This window comes from Cavenderia fasciculata, assembly GCF_000203815.1.
Source record: "Cavenderia fasciculata unplaced genomic scaffold Scf_EJPB12P01AWP9W-5, whole genome shotgun sequence".
NCBI lineage: Eukaryota > Evosea > Eumycetozoa > Acytosteliales > Cavenderiaceae > Cavenderia > Cavenderia fasciculata.
The window spans coordinates 207,644-230,427 of record NW_004457703.1 but is presented as its reverse complement, the minus strand read 5'-3'; the positions used below and the strand labels follow the sequence as shown (position 1 = coordinate 230,427).

The 22,784-nt window shown below is 31.5% G+C and overlaps 11 protein-coding genes and 1 non-coding gene across 12 annotated transcripts; 5 read left to right on the top strand and 7 right to left on the bottom strand.

Annotated features, from left to right (window-relative positions):
* Positions 1-964: 964 nt before the first annotated feature.
* DFA_06704 (uncharacterized protein) lies at positions 965-2,569 on the top strand (the record flags this gene model as incomplete). The annotated part of the gene is made up of 1 exon (XM_004356876.1): positions 965-2,569. The coding sequence occupies one exon, from the start codon at positions 965-967 to the stop codon at positions 2,567-2,569; it is 1,605 nt and encodes a 534-aa protein (XP_004356930.1).
* A 755-nt stretch (positions 2,570-3,324) lies between these two features.
* On the bottom strand, positions 3,325-4,022 carry DFA_06703 (uncharacterized protein; the record flags this gene model as incomplete). The annotated part of the gene is made up of 3 exons (XM_004356875.1): positions 3,325-3,329; positions 3,440-3,568; positions 3,992-4,022. The coding sequence occupies 3 exons, from the start codon at positions 4,020-4,022 to the stop codon at positions 3,325-3,327; spliced, it is 165 nt and encodes a 54-aa protein (XP_004356929.1).
* Positions 4,023-4,457: 435 nt separating this feature from the next.
* Positions 4,458-5,213, top strand: mrpl27 (ribosomal protein L27; the record flags this gene model as incomplete). The annotated part of the gene is made up of 2 exons (XM_004356874.1): positions 4,458-4,524; positions 4,879-5,213. The coding sequence occupies 2 exons, from the start codon at positions 4,458-4,460 to the stop codon at positions 5,211-5,213; spliced, it is 402 nt and encodes a 133-aa protein (XP_004356928.1).
* Positions 5,214-5,633: 420 nt separating this feature from the next.
* DFA_06701 (C-module-binding factor -like protein) lies at positions 5,634-7,037 on the top strand (the record flags this gene model as incomplete). The annotated part of the gene is made up of 4 exons (XM_004356873.1): positions 5,634-6,590; positions 6,667-6,721; positions 6,761-6,787; positions 6,877-7,037. 4 exons carry the CDS (start codon positions 5,634-5,636, stop codon positions 7,035-7,037), a joined length of 1,200 nt encoding a protein of 399 aa, XP_004356927.1.
* A 292-nt stretch (positions 7,038-7,329) lies between these two features.
* DFA_06700 (uncharacterized protein) lies at positions 7,330-8,799 on the top strand (the record flags this gene model as incomplete). The annotated part of the gene is made up of 1 exon (XM_004356872.1): positions 7,330-8,799. The coding sequence occupies one exon, from the start codon at positions 7,330-7,332 to the stop codon at positions 8,797-8,799; it is 1,470 nt and encodes a 489-aa protein (XP_004356926.1).
* A 141-nt stretch (positions 8,800-8,940) lies between these two features.
* On the bottom strand, positions 8,941-11,896 carry atp5C1 (ATP synthase gamma chain; the record flags this gene model as incomplete). The annotated part of the gene is made up of 4 exons (XM_004356871.1): positions 8,941-9,797; positions 10,131-10,177; positions 10,396-10,453; positions 10,750-11,896. The coding sequence occupies 4 exons, from the start codon at positions 11,894-11,896 to the stop codon at positions 8,941-8,943; spliced, it is 2,109 nt and encodes a 702-aa protein (XP_004356925.1).
* Positions 11,897-12,166: 270 nt separating this feature from the next.
* DFA_06698 (uncharacterized protein) lies at positions 12,167-14,442 on the bottom strand (the record flags this gene model as incomplete). The annotated part of the gene is made up of 2 exons (XM_004356870.1): positions 12,167-12,398; positions 12,788-14,442. 2 exons carry the CDS (start codon positions 14,440-14,442, stop codon positions 12,167-12,169), a joined length of 1,887 nt encoding a protein of 628 aa, XP_004356924.1.
* A 53-nt stretch (positions 14,443-14,495) lies between these two features.
* On the bottom strand, positions 14,496-15,864 carry DFA_06697 (uncharacterized protein; the record flags this gene model as incomplete). The annotated part of the gene is made up of 4 exons (XM_004356869.1): positions 14,496-14,725; positions 14,795-15,380; positions 15,454-15,677; positions 15,750-15,864. 4 exons carry the CDS (start codon positions 15,862-15,864, stop codon positions 14,496-14,498), a joined length of 1,155 nt encoding a protein of 384 aa, XP_004356923.1.
* Positions 15,865-16,277: 413 nt separating this feature from the next.
* On the bottom strand, positions 16,278-16,349 carry DFA_06696. Its single transcript has one exon. It is a non-coding gene; the product is annotated as a tRNA-Met (tRNA).
* A 472-nt stretch (positions 16,350-16,821) lies between these two features.
* On the bottom strand, positions 16,822-17,965 carry DFA_06695 (uncharacterized protein; the record flags this gene model as incomplete). Its single annotated transcript, XM_004356868.1, has 2 exons — positions 16,822-16,883; positions 17,596-17,965. 2 exons carry the CDS (start codon positions 17,963-17,965, stop codon positions 16,822-16,824), a joined length of 432 nt encoding a protein of 143 aa, XP_004356922.1.
* A 1,262-nt stretch (positions 17,966-19,227) lies between these two features.
* On the bottom strand, positions 19,228-21,790 carry DFA_06694 (glutamine amidotransferase class-I domain-containing protein; the record flags this gene model as incomplete). Its single annotated transcript, XM_004356867.1, has 6 exons — positions 19,228-19,508; positions 19,896-20,047; positions 20,124-20,439; positions 20,526-20,555; positions 20,934-21,378; positions 21,458-21,790. The coding sequence occupies 6 exons, from the start codon at positions 21,788-21,790 to the stop codon at positions 19,228-19,230; spliced, it is 1,557 nt and encodes a 518-aa protein (XP_004356921.1).
* Positions 21,791-21,962: 172 nt separating this feature from the next.
* On the top strand, positions 21,963-22,763 carry snrpA1 (leucine-rich repeat-containing protein; the record flags this gene model as incomplete). The annotated part of the gene is made up of 2 exons (XM_004356866.1): positions 21,963-22,041; positions 22,204-22,763. The coding sequence occupies 2 exons, from the start codon at positions 21,963-21,965 to the stop codon at positions 22,761-22,763; spliced, it is 639 nt and encodes a 212-aa protein (XP_004356920.1).
* Between the last annotated feature and the right edge of the window lie 21 nt (positions 22,764-22,784).

Here is a 22,784-nt window from a genome sequence, read left to right as displayed (position 1 = left end):
TTATTTCTGATCAAAGATCTACTTTTTAATCTTTCAAATCACATCCAACAGCAGATCGATAGTCATATTCATTTAGATTCAATGGAATGTGGAATATTCATCCATGAACATGATTTTTGCATTCCTCTCTAGCTAGAGATGCAGCCTTAAATTCACGTGATTCGCACTCCCCCCACTCTAACAACAACATGGTTTAACCAAACATATATCTATTTAAACAGTGGCAGAATATTCAACCACTATCGTTTATGCTACATTATTTGTGCGTACTGTATTATTATTACGCACCCGCAAGTTTAATAAATAAAAGCTAGTAGTAGAGTATATACTAACAATCATGTCAGGAAAATCCAACTGCAATGCGTGGGGTCTACCCTTGCGATGGATGTGGGTGCGATCTTCTGAACGATTTTTCCATTTTCACCCCACCCTGACAATAAATCCCACACCATACGTTGTTTTTGAATCGCGATTAATCGATTGATCACCACGCCCTCACCTTTGTCGTATTGTTAAAAAATTTTCTTTTGGTTATAAATCCCATCATGTTTTATTTAAAATACTGTTTGGAGTGTTGATGATCTGATCAACTTTTTTCAATTTAATGTTTTTAATAATTCAAACATGCAAGGAATAATCGTTATTATTTTTAAATTGTTAATACGTAGATTAGAGGTGTTATGTTTGATCGAATCTTGGGGACCAGTATTCTAAAAACCAAAGATCTTTGATGACATCCCATGGCCAACGACGACAAGCAACCAGCCAAAGGTCGGAAAAAAAACATTAATTTCGAATCGCTCGTTGCGACTTCCCAAAGACAAAAGAAACACTGAAAAAGAATAAGATATATTCATTTCTTTATTTATTCATGAACGAATGAAGATTTAGATTCTCTCTCTCTCTTTCTTCAAAATATGTTTATTATTGTAAAAAAGAATCAACAACAACAACAACAACAAAAATGAAATACATATTTATTTTAATATCATCATTATTATTATTGGCAACAGAAGTATGTTTAGGACAAAATGTAGTAAATTTTCGGTGGTCAGTAGATTGCAGTCAACATTGTGATTTCCAAGACCCCGATAATTGGGTTGGCGGTGATGCTCCTGGAACAGGTGATATTGCAACAATTGACCTTACAGAGTACAAGTACAACTCTGCTCTCATTCAATTGAGTTCCGATATCATTAATATCGAGTATATCAATATCACTGGAGCACCTGAAAACTGTCATTTCATCTTTCAAATCAACAATAATGCTCAAGTTATTGCCAATCATTTCCTCGCCACTGGTAATGTCGCAGTCATCATGGACAGCTATGCCAATGTCATTGTCCAATCAACGTTTATGATTGATGACTCTAGACTTTTAGTCAATACCAATGCCGTCCTCAACATGACCACCTTTACATCATCGCTGACCTGTTCCACTATCATTGGTCAAGGATCCATCCTTTCAGTCATAGACTCTGCTTCGATCGGAGGTACATTGGAATCAATTGATACTTCACATATCAATTTCCAAGGCAAGATTGTGTTTGCTGACAGTGCCAATGTAACAGTGTCAGGTTCCATCAAGTTTGGAGACGACCAAGTTATTTTCCTCAATGGTTCTACATCCATCTTTTCTCAAGGTCTCGAATCGAGTGGTCAACTCTTACTAGACTATTCCTATGTAACTGTATATGGCTCGTTTATTGCTAACCATGTCAATCTTACTGGTGATTCAACACTCGATATCGTACGTTCATCCTATTCCAGATCAGTGCAAACTCAAATTGCCAGCATTGTATCTGAAGATCTATCGGTGTTTAGTGTCGAAAACCATGATCTTGCAACCATCCAACAATTCGATTTAAAAGGATACGCTCTTTTTATCAATACTACATTATCTCTAGTCGATGGAGTTGCCAACACTATTGTATTTGAAGAACCAGTTAACGATATCACCATCACAAATTGCCTAATCTATTCGACCATTACCCACAATACAACATCGCAATTTAACCTTGTACTTCAAGGTACGACAGAATTGTATCATGTCAATGCTACCAATTGTCATATGACCGTTAATGATCTGATCTACTTTATCGGAAGTAATATTGGATTGTATGGTCAATCGTCATCAATAGAAATATTGAATGGTTCGACCTTAGTCATTTCCAACTCTTATTTGACAGTTCCAATCATTTCAGCCGATGGTGCATCGATCAATATCGCAGACCAAACCAATATCATTGGTAATGTTCAAATATCTTCATCTAATTTGACATTTGGTGAATTCAAAGTAGAAGGAGACATGCTAATTGGTGCACAATCAAATGTCAATGTCGACGTTGAAACATTCAGTACCCAGACTTGGAACACACCCGTTCAAATCTATGGTAGTTTGAAATTCGCTGGTAACCATCTAACAGTTCTTCCAACCACCACTCGTATCGTTCCACCCATCTCTTACTATATCTTGGAAGCTACCAATACTCTCAGTATTGATACATCAATTTGTACCTATTCAAATGGAAATGGAAATAGTACATTTTCACTTCAAGGAACATACTAGTAGTCAATATTTAGTTCTATCATTTTAAATAAAAATTAATTATTCTTTTTTTTGCCCAATGAGAATTTACGTACATACATAATGTCAAATGAGTAGAGGGGGTAGGAGATCTACTTTTGAATTGATTGATCATTAACTGCTAATATTTGTAATAATTTAGTTTGATTGAATCTTAATAGATAATATTGATCATTATAACCACATCTACATTTAATCTTGGGAAACAAAATAATATTTTAAAACTTGTGTTAATCAATATCCAAGATCCATATATTATGATTTGATCCATATATTTAATCATATATAAATTGTTTGACAACTTTTTGAGTTGTCTAGTTGTTTTGTTAGGGGGGGTCAGATTAGATTTTAAAAGATTGTTTTGATAAGATTGATTGATCGATAGTTTGAATTATTTTTTTCAAAACATTGAGTGTGTGAGTGGAGTGGTAAGCGAATCATACTGTTCACCACAACACATAAATTAGCATTTGAATACGCATGTATATTGGGATAAGCTAATTAAGGTTGCAATAAACCACATTCCAATAAATATCTATCTATCTATTAATCTAATAAATATTGTTCTTTAAGAACCTGGTGACCAGTGAAATGATGACGATTTCCACTCTATTCGAAAGTGTATAGCTGTGTGAATGTTCCAAATCACGGTCACCATATTCTTTCTCTTGAATCACAAAAAAGAAAAGTATATATTCAAAATGATCTATTTCTATTTTTAATTATTAATTTATTTTCTAATCTAAAATAAAAAACAAGATAATTAATAAATAATTTATTAAATATCATTTTCGAAAATGTTATATGGTAAATATAACTAGATTACTTACTTATGTACAACCAAAACCTAACTTTGATCTTTTTTTTTAGTTTCCATTTCTAAGTTATTTTGTTCGTCGTCCATGAAAATGTTGAACTCCTCCTCCTCCTCCTCCTCCTGCTGCTCGTCATGTACTACTGTACACCAACAACAAAATACAACTATACAATTATTAAACCAAAATTCTACATCTTCATTTATCAAACCATATTGGAGTCGTTGGTAACTATAAGTACGACTCTTCATTTATGGTCTATAGGCAACATGTAAATATGTAAATAAATAAATAAATACTTTTCCAACCACAATCTATGGCCTTGGATTATTCCTTCCTCGCCAAGGTTTATGTTTTGGATTGAAATAATGGTTGATAGCATTGGCGCTGGTGACTGTCAGGTGTGGATATTGACATTGTCTAGATGAATGTGTTCATTCATTGGTAAAGTGGTTTTATTACCTTCTTGGCAACACTATCCAATATTATTATTGTTCAGTACTAGGTTGATAGATATCGACACCCTACCAACTTGATCAACTGCTGAATCGTTTCGATAGTTGCAAGTGCAGTACTGAAGAGTGAATACAACTCAATGACATGATTGTATCATTATTCATGTTTGTAGTCGTTGATACTATATAATGTCGAACAACATCCCATGGCATACCGAATCTCCACCAACATGTACTCCTAATCCAATGATCTTTGTTTCTTGAAATAATATCCTCTTCTTCTACAGCTCACTGCTTCAAATATCATATTCCTACATTTCTAAATATCAATGTTATATGTCTATCATTCTTTACTACCACTACTACTCTTTCTATCAACAATGAGACAACTCTAAAACCAAACGCACAGCACCACCAAAAAAAAAAAAGAAATTAATTTCTTGGGTGCACGAAAATACCTATAAAAAGCGAATGAACTGTACTCATACCTATTCATCTGATCTATAGACGACTAATAATAAGTAGTACCACAGTATACTTTTGTACATATAACAGATCAATCACTATAAATATTATATACATATTCACATATAGAAAGCAATGTCATTGTTTCAAAGATCAGCCTTTACTTTACAACCATCCGTATCTTTACTCTTTACTGATGCTCGTATGTAACCCTACCCCCAACCCAACCCAACCAACGAATCAACTCATGCAATGAAATAGCAGAAGTAGAAGTAGTAGTAAAAAGAAAACTAACAATAGATCTCTCTCTCTCTCTCTATCATCATCCTCTATCATATATCTATACATTTGAATCAATCGAATGATCATTTGGGCTTTATCATCTTTATTGGCTCTACAAACACATACATACATACATACATAATGGAATGTATATACTATCAAAATATTACCTCAACCAACCTATTACTATTGGATTATATACATTGATTTTGGTTTAACAACAATATTATATGATTACGATGATGAATTATTGCGATTGATTAACTTTTTAAAGTTTCAACATCATCATTAAATATTACAAAGAGATGGGCTACCAAGAAATCAGCAGGTACAACAAAGAATGGTAGAGATTCACTTCCAAAGTACTTGGGTGTAAAGATTTTTGGAGGAGAAGTATGCAAAGCAGGAAATATCATTATGCGTCAACGTGGCACCGAATTTTACCCAGGCACTGGTGTCGGTATCGGACGTGATCATACCATCTTTGCAACTGTCGATGGTTATGTCAAGTTCCATCAATCTACTCTTGATAAAAATAACAAACCAGCTAAACCAAGAAACGTAATCTCAGTTGTTTCAAATCAACAACACGAACAACCACAAGCTTAAAAAAATAAAAAAATAATAATAATAATAATAATGATAATAGAATATATGATATAGATATGATGATATGATGATATTTGATTGATTCAATCATTTTTAGAATCGAGATATCTTTCATATAGCGCACCGAAATTGTTGATGACGTTTTTTGTCCATCGATTTTTATTTTTCCTTCCCAATTTTCGAGGGCGGTTCGACATCACCCGCCATTCTATCACCATTGTCGCATTGTCACACAATCCCACCCCACTCTCCAGCACACCCGCTCACTCTCTCTTTTAAAACTGTAAATTTTAATAATAAAAAAGAGAGCAATCAATAAGAAGAAGAAAACAACTATACTACTTTCTTTAATCTTTTAAAGACGAACAGTTCTTCTGGTCTGTTGATCAAACAAATAGATTTAACTATAGTTAAAGTAGAATGTCAAATACTACAACAACAACAACAGATAATCACAATGAAAACCATGATACACCTTTAAAAAGAAAGAATAATAACAATAATACCAACAATAATGTAAATAATAATAATAATAATAACAATAATGGAAAAAGTTGGTTTGAATTAATAAGAAATAATAATAACTCTAATAATAATAGTAATAATAATTATGAAGATGATGAAATAAGAAAGAGCTCACCAGCTGTATTAATGTCATCAATGAATAATAATAATCATTTACATACATTAATGGATGACTATGATGATAATGGTGTTGAAGAAGTGGATATGATTGATTTACATAATAGTAGGTCACCTTTGATTGACCATGTCATTGATCAACAACCTCAATCCCAAAGTTCTTGGATACCATCATCACCCAAAAGGAAATCATCATCTTCATCAACGACTAGAAAGAATAATAATAACAATAGTCATTCTCCACTATCATTATCAGCATCCAATCTATTTAGTAATCATCATAGTGGTTACCAATTAATGACTGCTGTTTCCTACCAAAATAATGAATTAAATAATAATAATAATAATAATAATAATAATGTAATTTTAACAACAACAACAAATATGGAATATGAAGATAATAATAATACTGATGAAAAGAGATTATTAGTTTCACCATCATCATCTGTTAGTGTGGATACAACTCCAATATTAATATCTAGTGGAGTATCAAGTGGTGATGGTGGTGATAGAGGAGGAAGACGAGGTCACCGATCAGGAGGAAGTCACAAAAGACAAATCATTGATTCAGATGAATTGGATGAAATCATGACACACAGTTATGGAAACAATCCAACTACACTACGAATCTTGTCATCATTGGTCTATATAACTTGGTTGGCTGCTAGTATAACTCTTATTCTAGAGAAAAGGAATATATTTTTACAAACCCATGCACTTCAATCCTTTTTCATTGTATGTAATCCTAGTATAATTCCTTGACGGTACCAACAAACATATAAACTAATCAACATTAATAATTATTATTTAGGGAATATTGGTAACTATATTACAATTATTTTTCGTTTGGTTACCTTTTGTATTTAGTATTGTATTATGGTCCATATATCTTTTATTTATTGTAGTTATGATTATTAATGTAAATAGAACTGGTATGTAGTCACAAAGTATTAATATTTACACTTTTTCAAAAGTACTAATATTATCATTTTTATTCTTCTTTTTCTTTCATTCATTTTAGTACATAAACAACAAATCATTTTATTACCATTGATTGGAAAAGGATGTGAAAAGAGGGTAAAACAAAGAAGTATAGATTATCAAAAAATGTTAATATCTTATTTAAAAAGATATGGTATTCTTGTTGTATCTTTACCATCACAATCAGTATTGGAAGTTTAAACTTTCTTTATATAAATATATATAAACATTTATATGTATAACATATAATATTAGAAGATGAAATGAAATTTAGAGAACCTGATGGTGTCAACATCGAAAGAAGTATACATCTTCTTGGTATTTTATATAAATATATAAACATCGATCATCTAAAACCAAATATATAATATTTTATTATTATTATTATTTATTTTTATTTTATTTGGAAAAAGGGGAAACAACCTTTTTTTTGTCACTCCAACAACCTTTTCTTTCTATTCTTTTTTTTTTAAAATAATACAAACTATCTTTTATGAATAATCAATTACAACTACAACTAAAACTACAACCTCAACATCAAAGTATAAATAATGTATTACATAATAATTATTATTTAAAATTAATATTAAATAGAGTAAAAGAAAATAATGATCAATTGCATGGATTGAGAAGTTTAAGATACAAGTATAAATTCATTACAAGTGTAGAATGGATGGTTTACAACAAATATTTTGAATTACTCAAAGTTAAAGTGGAAAGAGGTGAAAGATTAACAGTCTCACAGAATGGAATGAGATTATTATTCCTAAAAGTAGAGGATCATGAAATGATCAAAAAAATGTTACAACAATACAAAGAGGAATTTATCAACAAACCCAAAGCCATTGAATTTGCTTGTTTATCTGGTAGTTTGGAATTGGTTCAACAACTTATTGGAATGAATCAGTCATCAATGAACGCAGGTGCTCGGACCCCACTTGATATTGGTTGGATGGCCGGTGACCCTTTATTAGGATCACTTGTAGCACCAAGAGGTGGAATTGAACTAGTCATGTATCTTCATGAATCCATTCCAGGATGTTCCATTAAAGATTTGGGAGCTGCTAGAATGGTCAACTTTCTTAGACATTTGCGTCCATCGAATCGTGAAAAGTTACCACTTGTCATGAAATTCTTTCCCATCCATCAATTGTACAATCTCACCGTATTTGATATACTATTATCACACGATCCAGAGTTTATCGAATGGTATCTATCGACTGTACAAAAAAATTCTCCAGATTTGAATATCAAAATGTTTTCATTCTATCTTCAAGCCAATGCCATCTTTTTCCCAACTAGTCATGCCAACACTCAACTACCAAAGAATCTATTTAAAATGATTAGATTCTATAGATCAGAATCAACTCGTCAAGAAATGTTGTACATTTTGGAAAAGAAAAAACTCTATCTTTCCCAAACCTCTAGAATCTTTGTTTCATTGGTCAATCATACCAGTGCTTCTGGATCAATTTATCAATTGGAAAAGATTAAATTGGTTGTAGAACAATTATTGAGTCATTATGACGAGACGACACCACTCTACAATGTCATTTTGAATTTAATCATTTCCGTAGAATGTATGGATTTATTTCAAGATTCATTCTATTTGTACACTGTCATCAAAGCACTTTTAAGATTTGGTATCAAAGATTTTAAAATTATCAAGTATTTTATGCATTACCTGGTATATACATCTATTACTATTCAACTTGAACGTTTAGTAGATCCTGACACTTCAATGGATCAATTCTCTATTCTCATTAGATTATTATACCTATATCACAAATCAATACCTATTCATTCCCTTAAAATTTATGATTTTGAAGATTGTCAACCTGACATTATTCATTATTTAATTGCTAATAATTTATTTGAACCAGATGATGATGATGAAGAAGAAAAAGTAGATAGAAAATTTTATGATCAAACAGATGATGATGATGAAGGAATATATTTTTAAATCAAAATAAATTATAATTATTTCTTTCTTTTTTTTTTTTTTTTATATTAATGTTTTGAAAACAACTTTATATTATTCTTATTCTTATTCTTTTATACTATATTCTTTTACAATTAAAATTTGTTTTGTGTTTTGGTTGTTTTAAGCAGATTCAGAAATGGCAGCAGCACCAGAAGTAATTTCAATCAATTCACCAGTAATCATAGCTTGACGAGCTCTGTTGTATTGGATAGAGAGGGCAGCAGAGATTTGTTCACCATTCTTGCTAGCGTTATCCATAGAAATCATACGAGCGGCAGTTTCAGAGGCACGGTTTTGGTAGAGGGAACCCCAGAGAGTCGAGATGAGGTTAAACTCGGAGAAATCCTTCATGGTGGCGGAACGATCTTCGTTGGTTTGGTAGGCATAGAACTTTTCACGGTGGTGTTCGAGGAGGTTGAAACCTGGAACAAAGGTGGAAGAGACGGCGTACGACATGGCGTTCTTAAACTTGTTGTAGACGACGGTGGCAGAGTCAAAGTTTGGAACGTCCTTTACGACCTTGGACAAGTAGACACAGGTCTCTGGGAAGGAAAAGTCAGACTTTCCAAAATCACGACTGCTCGAGTGCAAGGCCTTTGGATAGGCAGAGGTGATGGGAGCAACACCCTTTAAACCAGTCATGGTGACGACGAGTTGTTCGGTCGAGTTTTGGGCTTGGTTGTCGGCCAACATACCCTTGATGGCACGGACAACTTGATGGTTGACTGGACCACACATACCAGTGTCGGTGGTGACACCAATCACCAAATTCTTGTGTGAACGCGACTCGCCAGTGTTTTCAATCTCACCAAAGCCTTCGAGGTTGGTAATCTCAGACACCAACTTGTTTGGTCCCAAACTGTATACTCCCAACTCTTCAGCCTTCTTTTCTGCTGAACGTAAACGTGATGAAGCTACCATGTTTAATGTCTTGGTCAATTTTGAAATGGTCTTTACTGTACCTAAACGATTCTTTACTAATAAAAAGTAAGAGTAAAATATAGTGGTAATGGTAAGTATCAAAATAGGTCCAATTTATAGGTCAACAACAACAACAACAACAACATTCAAGCAAGTAATGAAATGGTTAAGAAGATAGAAAGATAGATAACCTTGTTTATCTCTTTTTTTCTTTTTTTTTTTTTTTTTCCTCTTCTTTGCATCAACCATCAGATTAACCATTTAGTATATTTGATATTGTTATATTACTAATAATGATGATGATGATCATTTCATTACTATGCTCTATTTCTGCTGCTGCTGTTGTTGTAGGTTGATTAGATTATATTATATTGAAGTATGATACTAACATTCCTTTAAAGTAGCCATGTTACGTTGTTGTTGAGCACATGGTTGTCTAATATACATAAAAAGTAATTTAAATTAGTCTAAAATGTTCGTCATATCTATTTTAACCAATATCTTTGTTGTTTGCAGTATATATATATTCAAATGTGTGATCATAATGATGATCTGTCGTTTCATATTAACAACACGTTTTCATTGTCATTTGATCATAAACTACTTCGACTGATATATGATATTGTTGTTGAGTCTAATCATTCTTTCTCTTACCTCATAAACAAGGTTGTGGTGGTGATAACTGTACGGTTCATCTTTTGATATACTACAACTATAGTAACTAAAGGCTATATAGAGAGATGAGATATAAAGTGGTAGAAAATGCCTCCTTTTCTCTCTCACAACACACAACATCAGATCATCAACACGCACAAAAAAATAAAAATTAATTCAAAAAAAATCAGAAAAAAAAAATTCTCTTTTCTCGCTCTCCTGGACAAAGAATTGGTACTTATCTTGTTATAATTATCTTTTTTTCTATTACTTGTACATTATAAAGTTAATTGATCCACATTTTATTTTTAGTAAAGTTTAAAGTAGGATTTGAATTGGATGATTGTACTATACCACCAGATAAAGAGTATTTATCGTAAATGTAGATGGTTGTACAACGACCATTACTGTCGATTGATTTACGAATACCAAGATTGAATTTGAAACCTCTACCTGAAATGATCAAGTTGTTCAAATGTACAATACTTTTTAATGGAATCGATTGATGACCAATATCATCAACATTGTCATTATCACGATGACTCTTTTTAATTTGTAAATGTAAACTTGAAAGTTGTGATGCTATGATACAAGTTGCTCCTTCTTCTCTTTCATTTTCATTTTGAAACAAATCAATAACTTGATTAATTTGTTTTAATCTTTTAATAACTAGATGTTTTAAATTTGGTAGATTGTGTTGATTTAAACCAATTAATGAACCTTTAGAGAATAATTTGTGAAATTTAAGTACGATGGTGACTAGAGTATTTGGTAGGTTGTGATTCGGACCAATATGAATTGCAAATTCATCAGACTCTATTAGTTTTAGTTTGGTCAGCTTTGGTAATGATTCGATTGTATCGATATAGTATGGCGTAGAGTTTAGCTTGACAGTCTCTAATTGCGTGGGTAGTGTTGGTAAAAATGGATCTCGCTCTTCTTCATAGTATCGTAATGATAGTTTACGTAATGATTGGGGGAGTGTGGATGGAGGTTTTAATATTCTAATGTAAAGTGAAAGGATATGGGGAGGTAGACACTGACTGTTCCAATGGAATAGTAATTGTTTCATTTTCAGAGTTTGTAGAGATAGGGGTAAGAATCCAACTTTAAAAGAATACATTATTTCATTGGTCACACTCAAATAGGTGAGTGTAGGTGGCAATAATCTAGTTGCATTATTAAAACCATAGCTATGATCAACTAGTTTGTTTTCATTTTCTATTAGATATGATTGATTTTTAAAAGAAGATGAAGAAGAGGATAAAGATAATATTTTACTATTGTTATTATAAAGTTGTAAACGAGTTGATTGATTAAATATAAACTTTGATCTAAACTTTTTAGGTTTGTTTATATAGACCAAATTTTTAAACTCTAAAGAATTCTTTGATAATAGATTATATAAACGTTTTGATGATAACATGAAACATATCGTGTCTATATCATCATCCAAATATCCTATAATCTCTTTTAACAATAGAGTTGATAGATGATTCATAGATACGTATGAATTATAATAAATTAAATGATTATTAATTATATAATTTTACCACAAAAAAAAAAAAAACTAGCTATTCTTTGTTTCTGTCCGATTGTGAAAGTTGATTCTTTATTTACAAAGAGAGTTATTATTTAAATGGATACTTGTAGCATTAACAACATAATATTATGCACTCTTGTTTGATGATAGAAGAGATGATATCAATGAAATCTTGACTAATACCTTTAATTTCTAAACTTTTCTATTAGGTTTTCTAGTCTAACAGAATCAAAGGCTTTCTTGATATCTATTTATGCTATATGGAGAGGCTTTTGGTGGAGTTGCTATTGAGAATGATTGATTAGGCGTGGTCAGTAGAACGGTGTGGGCGGAACCCGAATTGTGTATCTGAAAGTTGGTACAAGGAGTGGTTTGGGTCAATGCTTGGTTCAATGGCATTGGACAATCTAGAGAGGAGTGTGATTGGGCGGTGGTTGGATGGGTCGTTGGCACTACCACCCTTGTGTATTGTAAACACCGTTCCTTTTCTCCAAGGTGATGGAATGGTCTTTGGATGGAGACAACTATTGAATCGGGATACAGTAAACCAGTCAGTGAATCTCCAATTCAGTGCTCTCTTTTGTTTTACAACCTTTTAACATTATTGTACATCAAGAAAATGCCCTGAATTGGAGAGATTCTCAGAGGAAAAAAAAGGTCTCTTTAGAAACATGTTTGTTAAAGTATGTACCTTTTAATCAAGGATTTTTATTATAATTGATTTATAGTTTTCTTTTTTATTTATTTATTATTATTAGTATTGGACAATCAAGGGAGATTTAGATTTAGATTAAATATTATTATTTATTTATTTATTTTGTAATAATAGCTAAATATTTTCTTGAATACATTTGATATTCATAGAATGGATATTTTAAAGATTCTATTAATTTTTCGGATAGGATTTCAAAGGTATAGATACGTGGTACAATATTGGGACGATTGATTAGACTTAGGACGGCTTTGAGGTAGAAATCCGATCGAAGTGGTGTGTGGATGTGGGTGAGTGTACGATTGGTAGACATTGCAAATTCGAAAAATTTAATGGAAGAGTCGGTACAAGTTTGATTGATTTGGTGGGTAGTGGTGAGCGATGTATTGGCATTGGCCAATCCAGACTCTCCTGTACTTTTATCTGAAAAGAGTGATAAACTAGTTAAACTCTTTGTACTGAGCAGATAATAAGATAGATGAAGTATTTCCTCTTTGGTAATGAATGGACCTAGTTCAAGTCGTTCAATGTGAGGATTGGATATTAAAAATTGTGAAAATGTATCTGGTCCACCAAGATTTGTAATTTGTACATGTTTAGTCCTACTTGATAATTGAAATGATATGGTTGAAGGTAATTTAATCATTGGTGGTAACGATATAGATAAACTTGATAAATTTGGCATTGATGCAATTTGTATCAATTGTATTTCATCTACCGACTTTTTTAGCTCCAATCTTTGGATACAATTTAAACTACTTGCTAAAAGTGTTGAAAATGGATCGGTCTCTAATAAAAAGGTTGATGTTGTTGATCCGCTCATGTTCAAATTACCACCACCGCCGCCACCAATACTACCATTACTATTTATATTATTATTATTATTATTACTATTATTAATATTATTAATATTATTATTATTTACTAGGTCTAGTAATTTTAATTTTTGAATATTTGTTAATTTTGAGAAATGAGGGATTGCTTCGATAGGTGCTGCCACTCCACCACCTCTTATTTGTAACGATGTTATATACTTTCCAAATCCACTTGCCAGAGCACCAAAAAACGATAGAAACTCTGGGTTGGTCATATGCACGTGTGAAAAGTAGAGACGTAGACTTGAAAGCGACTCTGATGCACGTAGTAATTGAAGAAATGATTGTGTATCAAAATGCAGCGATGCAATATACAATGAATACGATTTAATCTCTTGTAATAGATTGGTAATGGTCAACATTTCAAATATTGATTTATAACTTTCCAAATGATTGTTTAAATAGAATGAATAAAATTTAAATGACATTGAAACCAAAGAAGAAGAGGATGAAGAGGATGAAGATAGATTATGATTATTATTAATATTTTGATTGAGTAGAGATTTCATCATTTCAATGGTAGAATAGATATCTGTATTTTCACCACTATGTAACTTTACAAAACTTAGATGACATGTTGATTTGGTGATGACAAGAGACAAGATGGTTGAAAATCTGGAGTCTATAATAACATTTGGGTCATTGAAATGAATCGATACATGAGAGATGAGACTTTGTTTTGGTGATAATACACAATAGTCACTTGATAGATGATTGATTATATGTTGTGGTGATGAAAAGATGGATGTATTGATTCTAATCTTGCCAACTAGTCTACACACCAACTCGAACCATTGTCTACAAACTAATCCCAATGTTAACCTTGATTTAAATGATACTGTTGAACATCTCCATATTAATCTAATTATATTATATTGTATATTAATTGGTAAGTGATTAGAAGAAGTAGTATTCATAGATATAAAAAAAGATAAAGATAGTAAAATGTAATATAAAAAACAAATAAAATTTATTGTTCATCATTTTCAAAATCGACAATTTGATCAGTGGAAGATTTTACTTTTTTTTTTCTAATTCTTTTTTTCTTTAATTTATCATTATTACTATTATTATTTGTATTATCATCTTTTTCATTATCATTTTCATTTTGTTGTTTAGTTTCAATATATTTTTCTTTTTGATATTTTAAACTATCTTGATGTTTGTTTCCTTTGTTTATAAATCTTGAAAATTCTTTTTCTAAAAAATTAAATTAAATGTAATTAATAAATAAATAACTATTTGTTTGATTGATTTGTTGATTCTTACCAGAGATAATATCAGTTGATAAAATTTGACCATCAATATTGATAGATTGAGAGTGGATGATATTTTTTGCTTTTTCACGATCTTCAAATGATCTAAACTTGCAAATTGCATAACCATCACCTCTAATATAATCTAAAAAGATTGATTCAAAATATTTGTCTAAACTTTTCCATAAATATGGTTTGGAAGTTGTCAATGTTATATTTGTAATCTTTAATATTCTCTTGTCAATCTTTTGATTATCAATATCTACTGACATCGACGTCGATGATGTCGATGATGATGATGATTCAACTTTTTTTGTTTTTGTCTCTCCTTGTCCAAGATATAATGATTTTAATCTTGTCCATTCATTTTTTGAAATGGCTCTAAATCTATAAAATGGTTTGGTTTGATCTTGACTAGTATGTGAATCTGCAATACCAACCAATGCATTATTGGCGGACTCCTTGCTTGTAAATTCAATAAATGCAAACCCTTTTGGTGTACGATCAGGTAGTCTTGGTATACTCGTATAAACAATCTCTCCAAATGTTTTAAATATCTCTTTTATATTTTCAATTGTATCCTCTATCAATATTGGTTCCTTTCAAAAAAAGATTAGAATAAGTAATTTAAATCAAAAAAGAGAGATATATATATATATATTGGTAACTTACAATATAAATTGTTTTTAAATCAATTTCATTTAATACTTGTTGATTTACTTGGAATGGTATATTTCTTTTAATCATTGTCTCTTGTTGATTGACTGTTACTCCAGTTTCTTGTTCACCTTGTTGTTGTTTGAATAGATCATTTTGAAATACTTGTTTGATTGATTCATTGGTTACTTTTAATTCTTTCATCCTATTAAATGATAATAATTGATCAATTGATATCCCTAAAAGAAAGAGATTGATATATTAGTTTTCATTGTCAATTGTAAACAATCGATCAGTTTTTGTTTACATACATCCTTGATTACTATTTTCAACTAGTTTAGATAAGAATCTATCTTTATATAGGTTACTATCAGATAGATAGAATTGTAATTGTTTGATTATCTCTATTACTTTATCTTGTTCCATTATTGAATTGCAATAAATAATGAAGATCTTTTTTGAAAATATTTTTGAAGAATGAATGCTTGAAAAACTTTTAATTCTCATCAATACGATCATACGCGAAACAGATAATTATAGCAAACAGATAAATCATATCATACCATCTACTCATTACATCTAGATAGGAGTGCTTAACACAATACATACACAGGGGTGAAACAAGAAGGTAACTATAATTAGCGCGAGGTAGAGCGGTGAGGAGGTACATCAAAGCAAGGGCCTTTTGTGAGCATAGTGTCATACTACTCTGCTCCCAGCGAGTATTTAAACCCATGAATGTACTAACCCATGAATGTAAGATTATCTAATCCTCATATACAGATATCACATAGTTATATAGTAGTTACACCTCGCAGCAAAAAAAAACAACAAAAGGCTAGCTTTTCATCGTATCGATCGATGCACCTGTGGGTTATGAGCCCACCGCTCTACCACTGAGCTAAAAAGCTTTGCTATATATGGCTTGTGAGATATTTAAAAAACCGGGTATATATATACCCCCTTTGAAATGGGGCATGGCGTGGCAAGTGAGTCGGGAACGTAAAGGTCATAGGTTCGAATCCTGCCCTCGAACTTTACTTTTGGCGCCAACGTTTAACTTGACCACAATTGGGGGGATTGAGGAGAAAAACCATCCGACTCTAGGGATCTAGAGACAGGACACCCCCACGGAAGGATGACCGGGTTAGTTTCCCCTTCTCAGTAGGAGATTGGGTAGCCAGACTGCAACAAGTAACGGGAAGGTAGTGGAGGACCTACTGGGCCGTCGCGATAGAAAGCCATCTGACATCTCAAATACAATATGCAACACGTAAAGACGAGTGTCCACAATGGGGAGTAAATCGGCGCGAGAGTTGAGAGCGGCAGTCGGTCTTGGACGCACCCAAGGCTTAAGGTTTCACCGCAAGTATGGTACTAAAATTAGAAGAAGATGGGTGCCATATTTGCGTCAACACCTTCATCTTCTTCTATTCTCTCTTCATCTATCAATAATAATATTAATAATATAATAATTTACTAAATAATAATAACATAGAATAATTATATAACACAATATTACAGCCTATAGTGCTGAGAAAAAAAAAAAAAAAAAAAAAAAAAAAAAAAGCGATATCTTTAACCAATTTATTTTTAGAACAAGCAACAACCCAAAACAATCCAACATGCTTGACACTATACAATAAGATACATGATCAACGTCCATATAACATGTATCATAGACATGGACAACCCCCAGAACAAATTAACTTTAATTCTTCTCGAGATAATCTTTATTTCTTGCTGGTCAATTAAAATGTATAATTAATAAAACTTTGTAACTTCTGAGTACTACTCTTCCCGATAGGAGAGAACAGGAAAAGAATTACTTTAAAAAAAAAAAAATACCCCCTTTGAAATTTATTTTTAGAACAAGCAACAATCCAAAACAATCCAACATGCTTGACACTATACAAAAAGATACATGATCAACGTCCATACAACATGTATCATAGACATGGACAAACCCCCAGAACAAATTAACTTTAATTCTTCTTGAGATAATCTTTATTTCTTGCTGGTCAATTAAAAAGTATAATTAATAAAACTTTGTAACTTCTGAGTACTACTCTTCCCGATAGGAGAGAACAGGAAAAGAATTACTTTAAAAAAAATATACCCCCCTTTGACCCTACGACGTCAGCAGAGAGGTTGTACCCAAGCCAGCAATGGAACCAGACAAAAGAGGAAGAGTACCTCTCAAGCAAGTGTACCTCCAAAGGCTGGCCATAGCCAACGAAAAGTGGAATGTGTACGACCCGACACCAGGCCAAAAGATCCTAGCAACCGATGACAGAGTGTATCCAATGAATGCACTAGCTGCTCTCTCTACCATCGTACTACCAAAGGGTCGAGATCTGGTTTGGAAGTATGTAACCAAATGTCTCCCGCTCGTCAGGGGTGACCCAGTCGCTTCAATCTGTGTATCCTGTGGCAAAGATGAATCTTCCAAGCATTTGTTCTTCCAATGCAAAGAGACCACACTACCAGTAAAGATACTGAAAGAGGTTACTGCTGCCAACAACATTACACCACCAGTTTGGGATATCACCCTCCTCAACCTCAAACAACCTCCAATGACTATAAACTTGATTGCTGCAACACTCGAACGAATATGGTTCCGACGTAACGATCTACGTCACCAAAGAGATGAACCATTCACTGAACAATATCTGCGAGCTAGATTGCTAAATGATATGCGACATATTATAAAAGTAAACTGGGACAAGACGTTAGAATTATGTAATCGATGGCACTTGGCTCTAATGAACCAAACTGATGAATCAGTAATACATACGATTACAGAACGAATACAAACTATCATCCTTCGATTCTCCTCCAACTACAACCACCCTACTGTATACAAGATCGCACTACCTAGTAATTAACTTTAATTCTTCTTGAGAAAATCTTTATTTCTTGCTGGTCAATTAAAATGTATAATTAATAAAACTTTGTAACTTCTGAGTACTCTTCCCGATAGGAGAGAACAGGAAAAGAATTACTTTAAAAAAAAATATATACCCCCTTTTGCTATATATTTATATGGTCTGTGAGACCATGAAAAATCTGCGACTAAGAATGGTGAAAAAACCGGTCATATATACTAAAAGACTTGTTGATTTAAAATCCTTTGAATTCTTGTTGTTGAGGAGTTGGAGAGTCTAATAGAGACCCGTTGGTTTGTGGGTTGTCTGAATGTCTACTAATGCAATGACGTTGGTTGACTTTGCAATTGGTTCAACATAGATATTCCTTTTTCTAACCATTTATATAGATATATATATATCTATATAAACAACCAAACGTTGGCAATTTGTTCATAACCTTTTTCTTTATTATTTAATACTGTCTTATTTTGGTGGTTTGATTCAAATTGGAATTGGAGTTTGGGTTTAGTATCTTTTATTTTCAAAGTCATTTCAACAAATTGGTTTGTAGGGATAGAATACCTTACCTTTCATTTGCCTTCAATTAAATCTATATCCAATGATTTAAAAGATTTGATCTGTTGTATTGGTTATACTAGCTCCTCAAAGCAATTACTAGGCGAGCAATACAACAGATCAAATTCATCATCCCTTTTGTTTTCAATCACACGAGTAAGTATTATTCCCTCTTTTTTTTTATAAATAATAATTTATACAACCAAAACCAGATTTACTTACTTTCAAATTTATCATTTAACTTTTTTTCAATTTGAACAAAATGTTTTAAACCAAAAAAAATAAATAAATAAATAAAAAGCAACAATTAATATATATATATTTAACAATAGTTTTAATTTATTTATTTAGAGAGAGTATAAGATTTAACGGGTGATCCAAGTATCCAAAATTTAGGTCTGTTGGAAACTGTAGTTTTGCATAATTGACCATTATTGGAATTGTTTTGAATCATAATCATTGTTGGTGATTTGTTTTCTTTGTCTTTGTTGATGATGATGTTGTCATCTTTGTTGTCTTTGTTAGTTATCATAGTCTGAACGACTTGTGATTTGGTGATTGATTTCTTTTTTGGTTGTTCAATTGCAATGGGAACCTTTTTCACTTTTGGTTTAGATACCACTACTTGTTGATTTAAAATCTTTTGAATTCTAGTTGTAGGTTGGTTGTTGTTGGTGATTGAGTAGTCCTGTCATCGTCGTCGTTATTAATCCTTTGGATTCTGGTCATTGTTGTTGGTTTGTTTAAAGAGGTCGCTGTTGTTGTTGTTGTTGGTGATTGAATGGTGGTTTGAGAATTCTTGTTGATTTGTACAACTGGTGCTTTGCTGATTGAATCCGAATTTTTATTTTATATTTTTTTTTTTTTTGTTGCATCTATGATGATCAATCATATAATGCACAGATACAACAATAACAAGTCGATATTAATAATTATTATCCTGATTATTTTTTGACTCTTTTTTTTTGTTTTATTATTATTATTAAATAGAAGTTGTTTCTTCAAATTTACCACGTACTAAACATAGAACAGATGCAATGATAAGAATGACCGTATTAACAAGCATGCAACACCAACCAACATAAGGTGACGATTGATAATTTCCAGTGTTTACAAACTTGTAATTTGATTCGTCACATCCAAAGTTCATTTTTTCACAATCCCTAAAAAAATAGTATAGCATTAGTAGGTACCTAATATAGAATGGATAGATTTACTTGGGTGTGTAAAAATACTTACTTGTACATTGCATTTGGATATCCAATAAAAATCAATACTGACAAGAAACTAAACAAGACTGAAATGATTGGAAGGAATTTTGGTACCTTGTTGGCAAACGGAATCTTGGATAGAATATTAACCATTGAGAGAATAATAAACATCATCTCTACAATCAAAGTGATAAAGGTTAAAACACAAAAAGCAAATGATGCTCTTCCAAGTTGACCAGCCGCCATTGATTCTTTAAAAGAATTAAACTTGAAATAATATTTAACCTTGTAAGAATAGCCACCTCCTCCATATGAAGTACTAGCATTAACATAATACCAATTTGCTACAGAAAAAAAAAAAGAGTGAAAGGGAAATAAAATTCTTTAGAAATTTATTTCTTTCTTTTTTTATTAATATTCTTTTACGTACTTGCCATTGCAACAATATTAAGTATCCAAGCTATAAAGAATAATGCAAATAATAGAATAGTAATTTTTCTAACCATTGTGATTTTAAAAAATAGACTTTGAACAAAAACAGATCATCACATCAACCCTTACAACTCGAATGGAAAAAATTGAAAAAATTAAAAAAAACAGTCTAGGGGTATAACGAATTAATTGTATGTTGTTCCGATCTAACGAGGACTTTCTCGCTGAAAATAATTCAAAAAAAACTCATGTATGTTCGGGTAAATCCCAGAGTTTTCCAAAACTCGAGATTTACCAAAAAAAAATTACTTTGGATTTTGAGCATTGATTTCCTTTTTTTTTTTAATATGTACAAACAAAAGCTGCGCACATTAATGTCATACTTTTTAATTTTATTTAGAATTACTTTTATTATTATTCATAATAAAAGAAATGATTAAATTTGCATACCAAGCACGATCGATATTTGAGCGATCAGCCATTTCTACACCAGCCTCAATGACATCATCTGGAATCAAACCTCTTCTACCTAGAATAATATCCTTGATGAGAGGACCAGTATATTCAGGGTGACCTTGAAAAGTGATAAAGTTGTCACCTATCGAACCATGATTGGAACATTGATCACTATGAGCAAAACATTTCAACGCTAGAGGTGTCGTACTAACCAATTGTTTGTTTGAACAAATGATATCCAAATTTCTACCAATTGAATCTAATCCTCCAAATGGTTTAAATACAGAGTTATCATATGGCTTTAGTACATCTTTGTCTATATTGATAGCATGTTGTGATACACTCCATCCTTTTGGATTATCACTTATCTTTCCTCCCAATACTGATGATATTGCCTACAAAAAAAAACATAGAAATAAATAAATAAATAATCTAGATTCATTTCTATTTCTTTCTTTATCATTTCTTACTTACTTGATGACCATAACATACTCCAACAGTATTAATAGACTTTTGATGTAATAGTTTAATTGTATCTTTTAAACGATTAGTCCAATCATTATCATCATTGACAGATGATCTACTACCAGAAATGATGAAACCACTGTACAATTGTTTATCTACTATATCAGAGTGACTTGGGAATTGATTCTCTTCTTTACATTCAAATACATTCAATTCCCAATTTGGATTGATTGTATTGAGTGACAACAAATTTCTAAATTGTACATCTATATCTCCATATTTTGATCTAATCTCTGGTATAAATCTATCACACTTTAATAATCCTATTCTTAATTTATTCATCTCTCTCTAAACAAACAATTAAAATAATGGATGTTCAAAAAAGAATTCATTTTTTGTAATTTTTTCAATGTGATCATTATTTCGATTCTATGACGATTTTTTAAAAGAGATAGATAGAGGTAGAGAGAGAGAGATACAATATAATATATATATATAAAGATTTGATTGTGGAATGAAATTAACAGCAGATCTTATAATAAGAGCACCAGATTCTTTTAATCCATGTCAAGATCGTGAATTGAATCTTAGAGGTATGTAATACAACAAATAAACAAACTACTATAGTAGTCTCTTTTTCTTTTTCGTTTATTCTGATATGATATTCTATCTATATCTCTATCTATATACATATACATATACAGCAATAATATAAATTGACTATGACTAAACATGCTCTTTCTCTTTTCATTTAGGAAATAAGATATCAGTATTAGAGAATTTAGGAGCAACAAAAGATCAATTTGATACTATTGACTTTTCAGACAATGAAATAACACGTCTTGAAAACATGCCACAAATGAAGAGATTAAAGACTCTGTTGTTTAACAATAATCATATCAACAAAATAGCAGATGACTTTGGAGAATCACTCGTCAACCTTCATACACTCATACTGACCAACAACCGTATCACCAATCTTGCAGACCTTGATGCTCTTGCAAACTTTCCAGCTCTCAAATACATCTCTCTACTCGATAATGTCTGTACAAAGAAACAAAACTATAGATTATACCTCGTATACATTTTACCAAGATTAAAAGTAATCGATTTTAAAAAGATCTCTCAAGAGGAACGAGATCGTTCCAAAGAAATATATGGACCTTCTAAAATAGTAAAGGAAAAATTACAAAAATTAAAAGATCAACAACTTAAACAAAAAACTTTTGAACCTGGTGAAGGTTTAAAAAATTTAAATAATAATAATAATAATAATAATAATAATGGTAATGGAAATGGAAATACAAAAAAATAAATAATAATAATAATAATATTA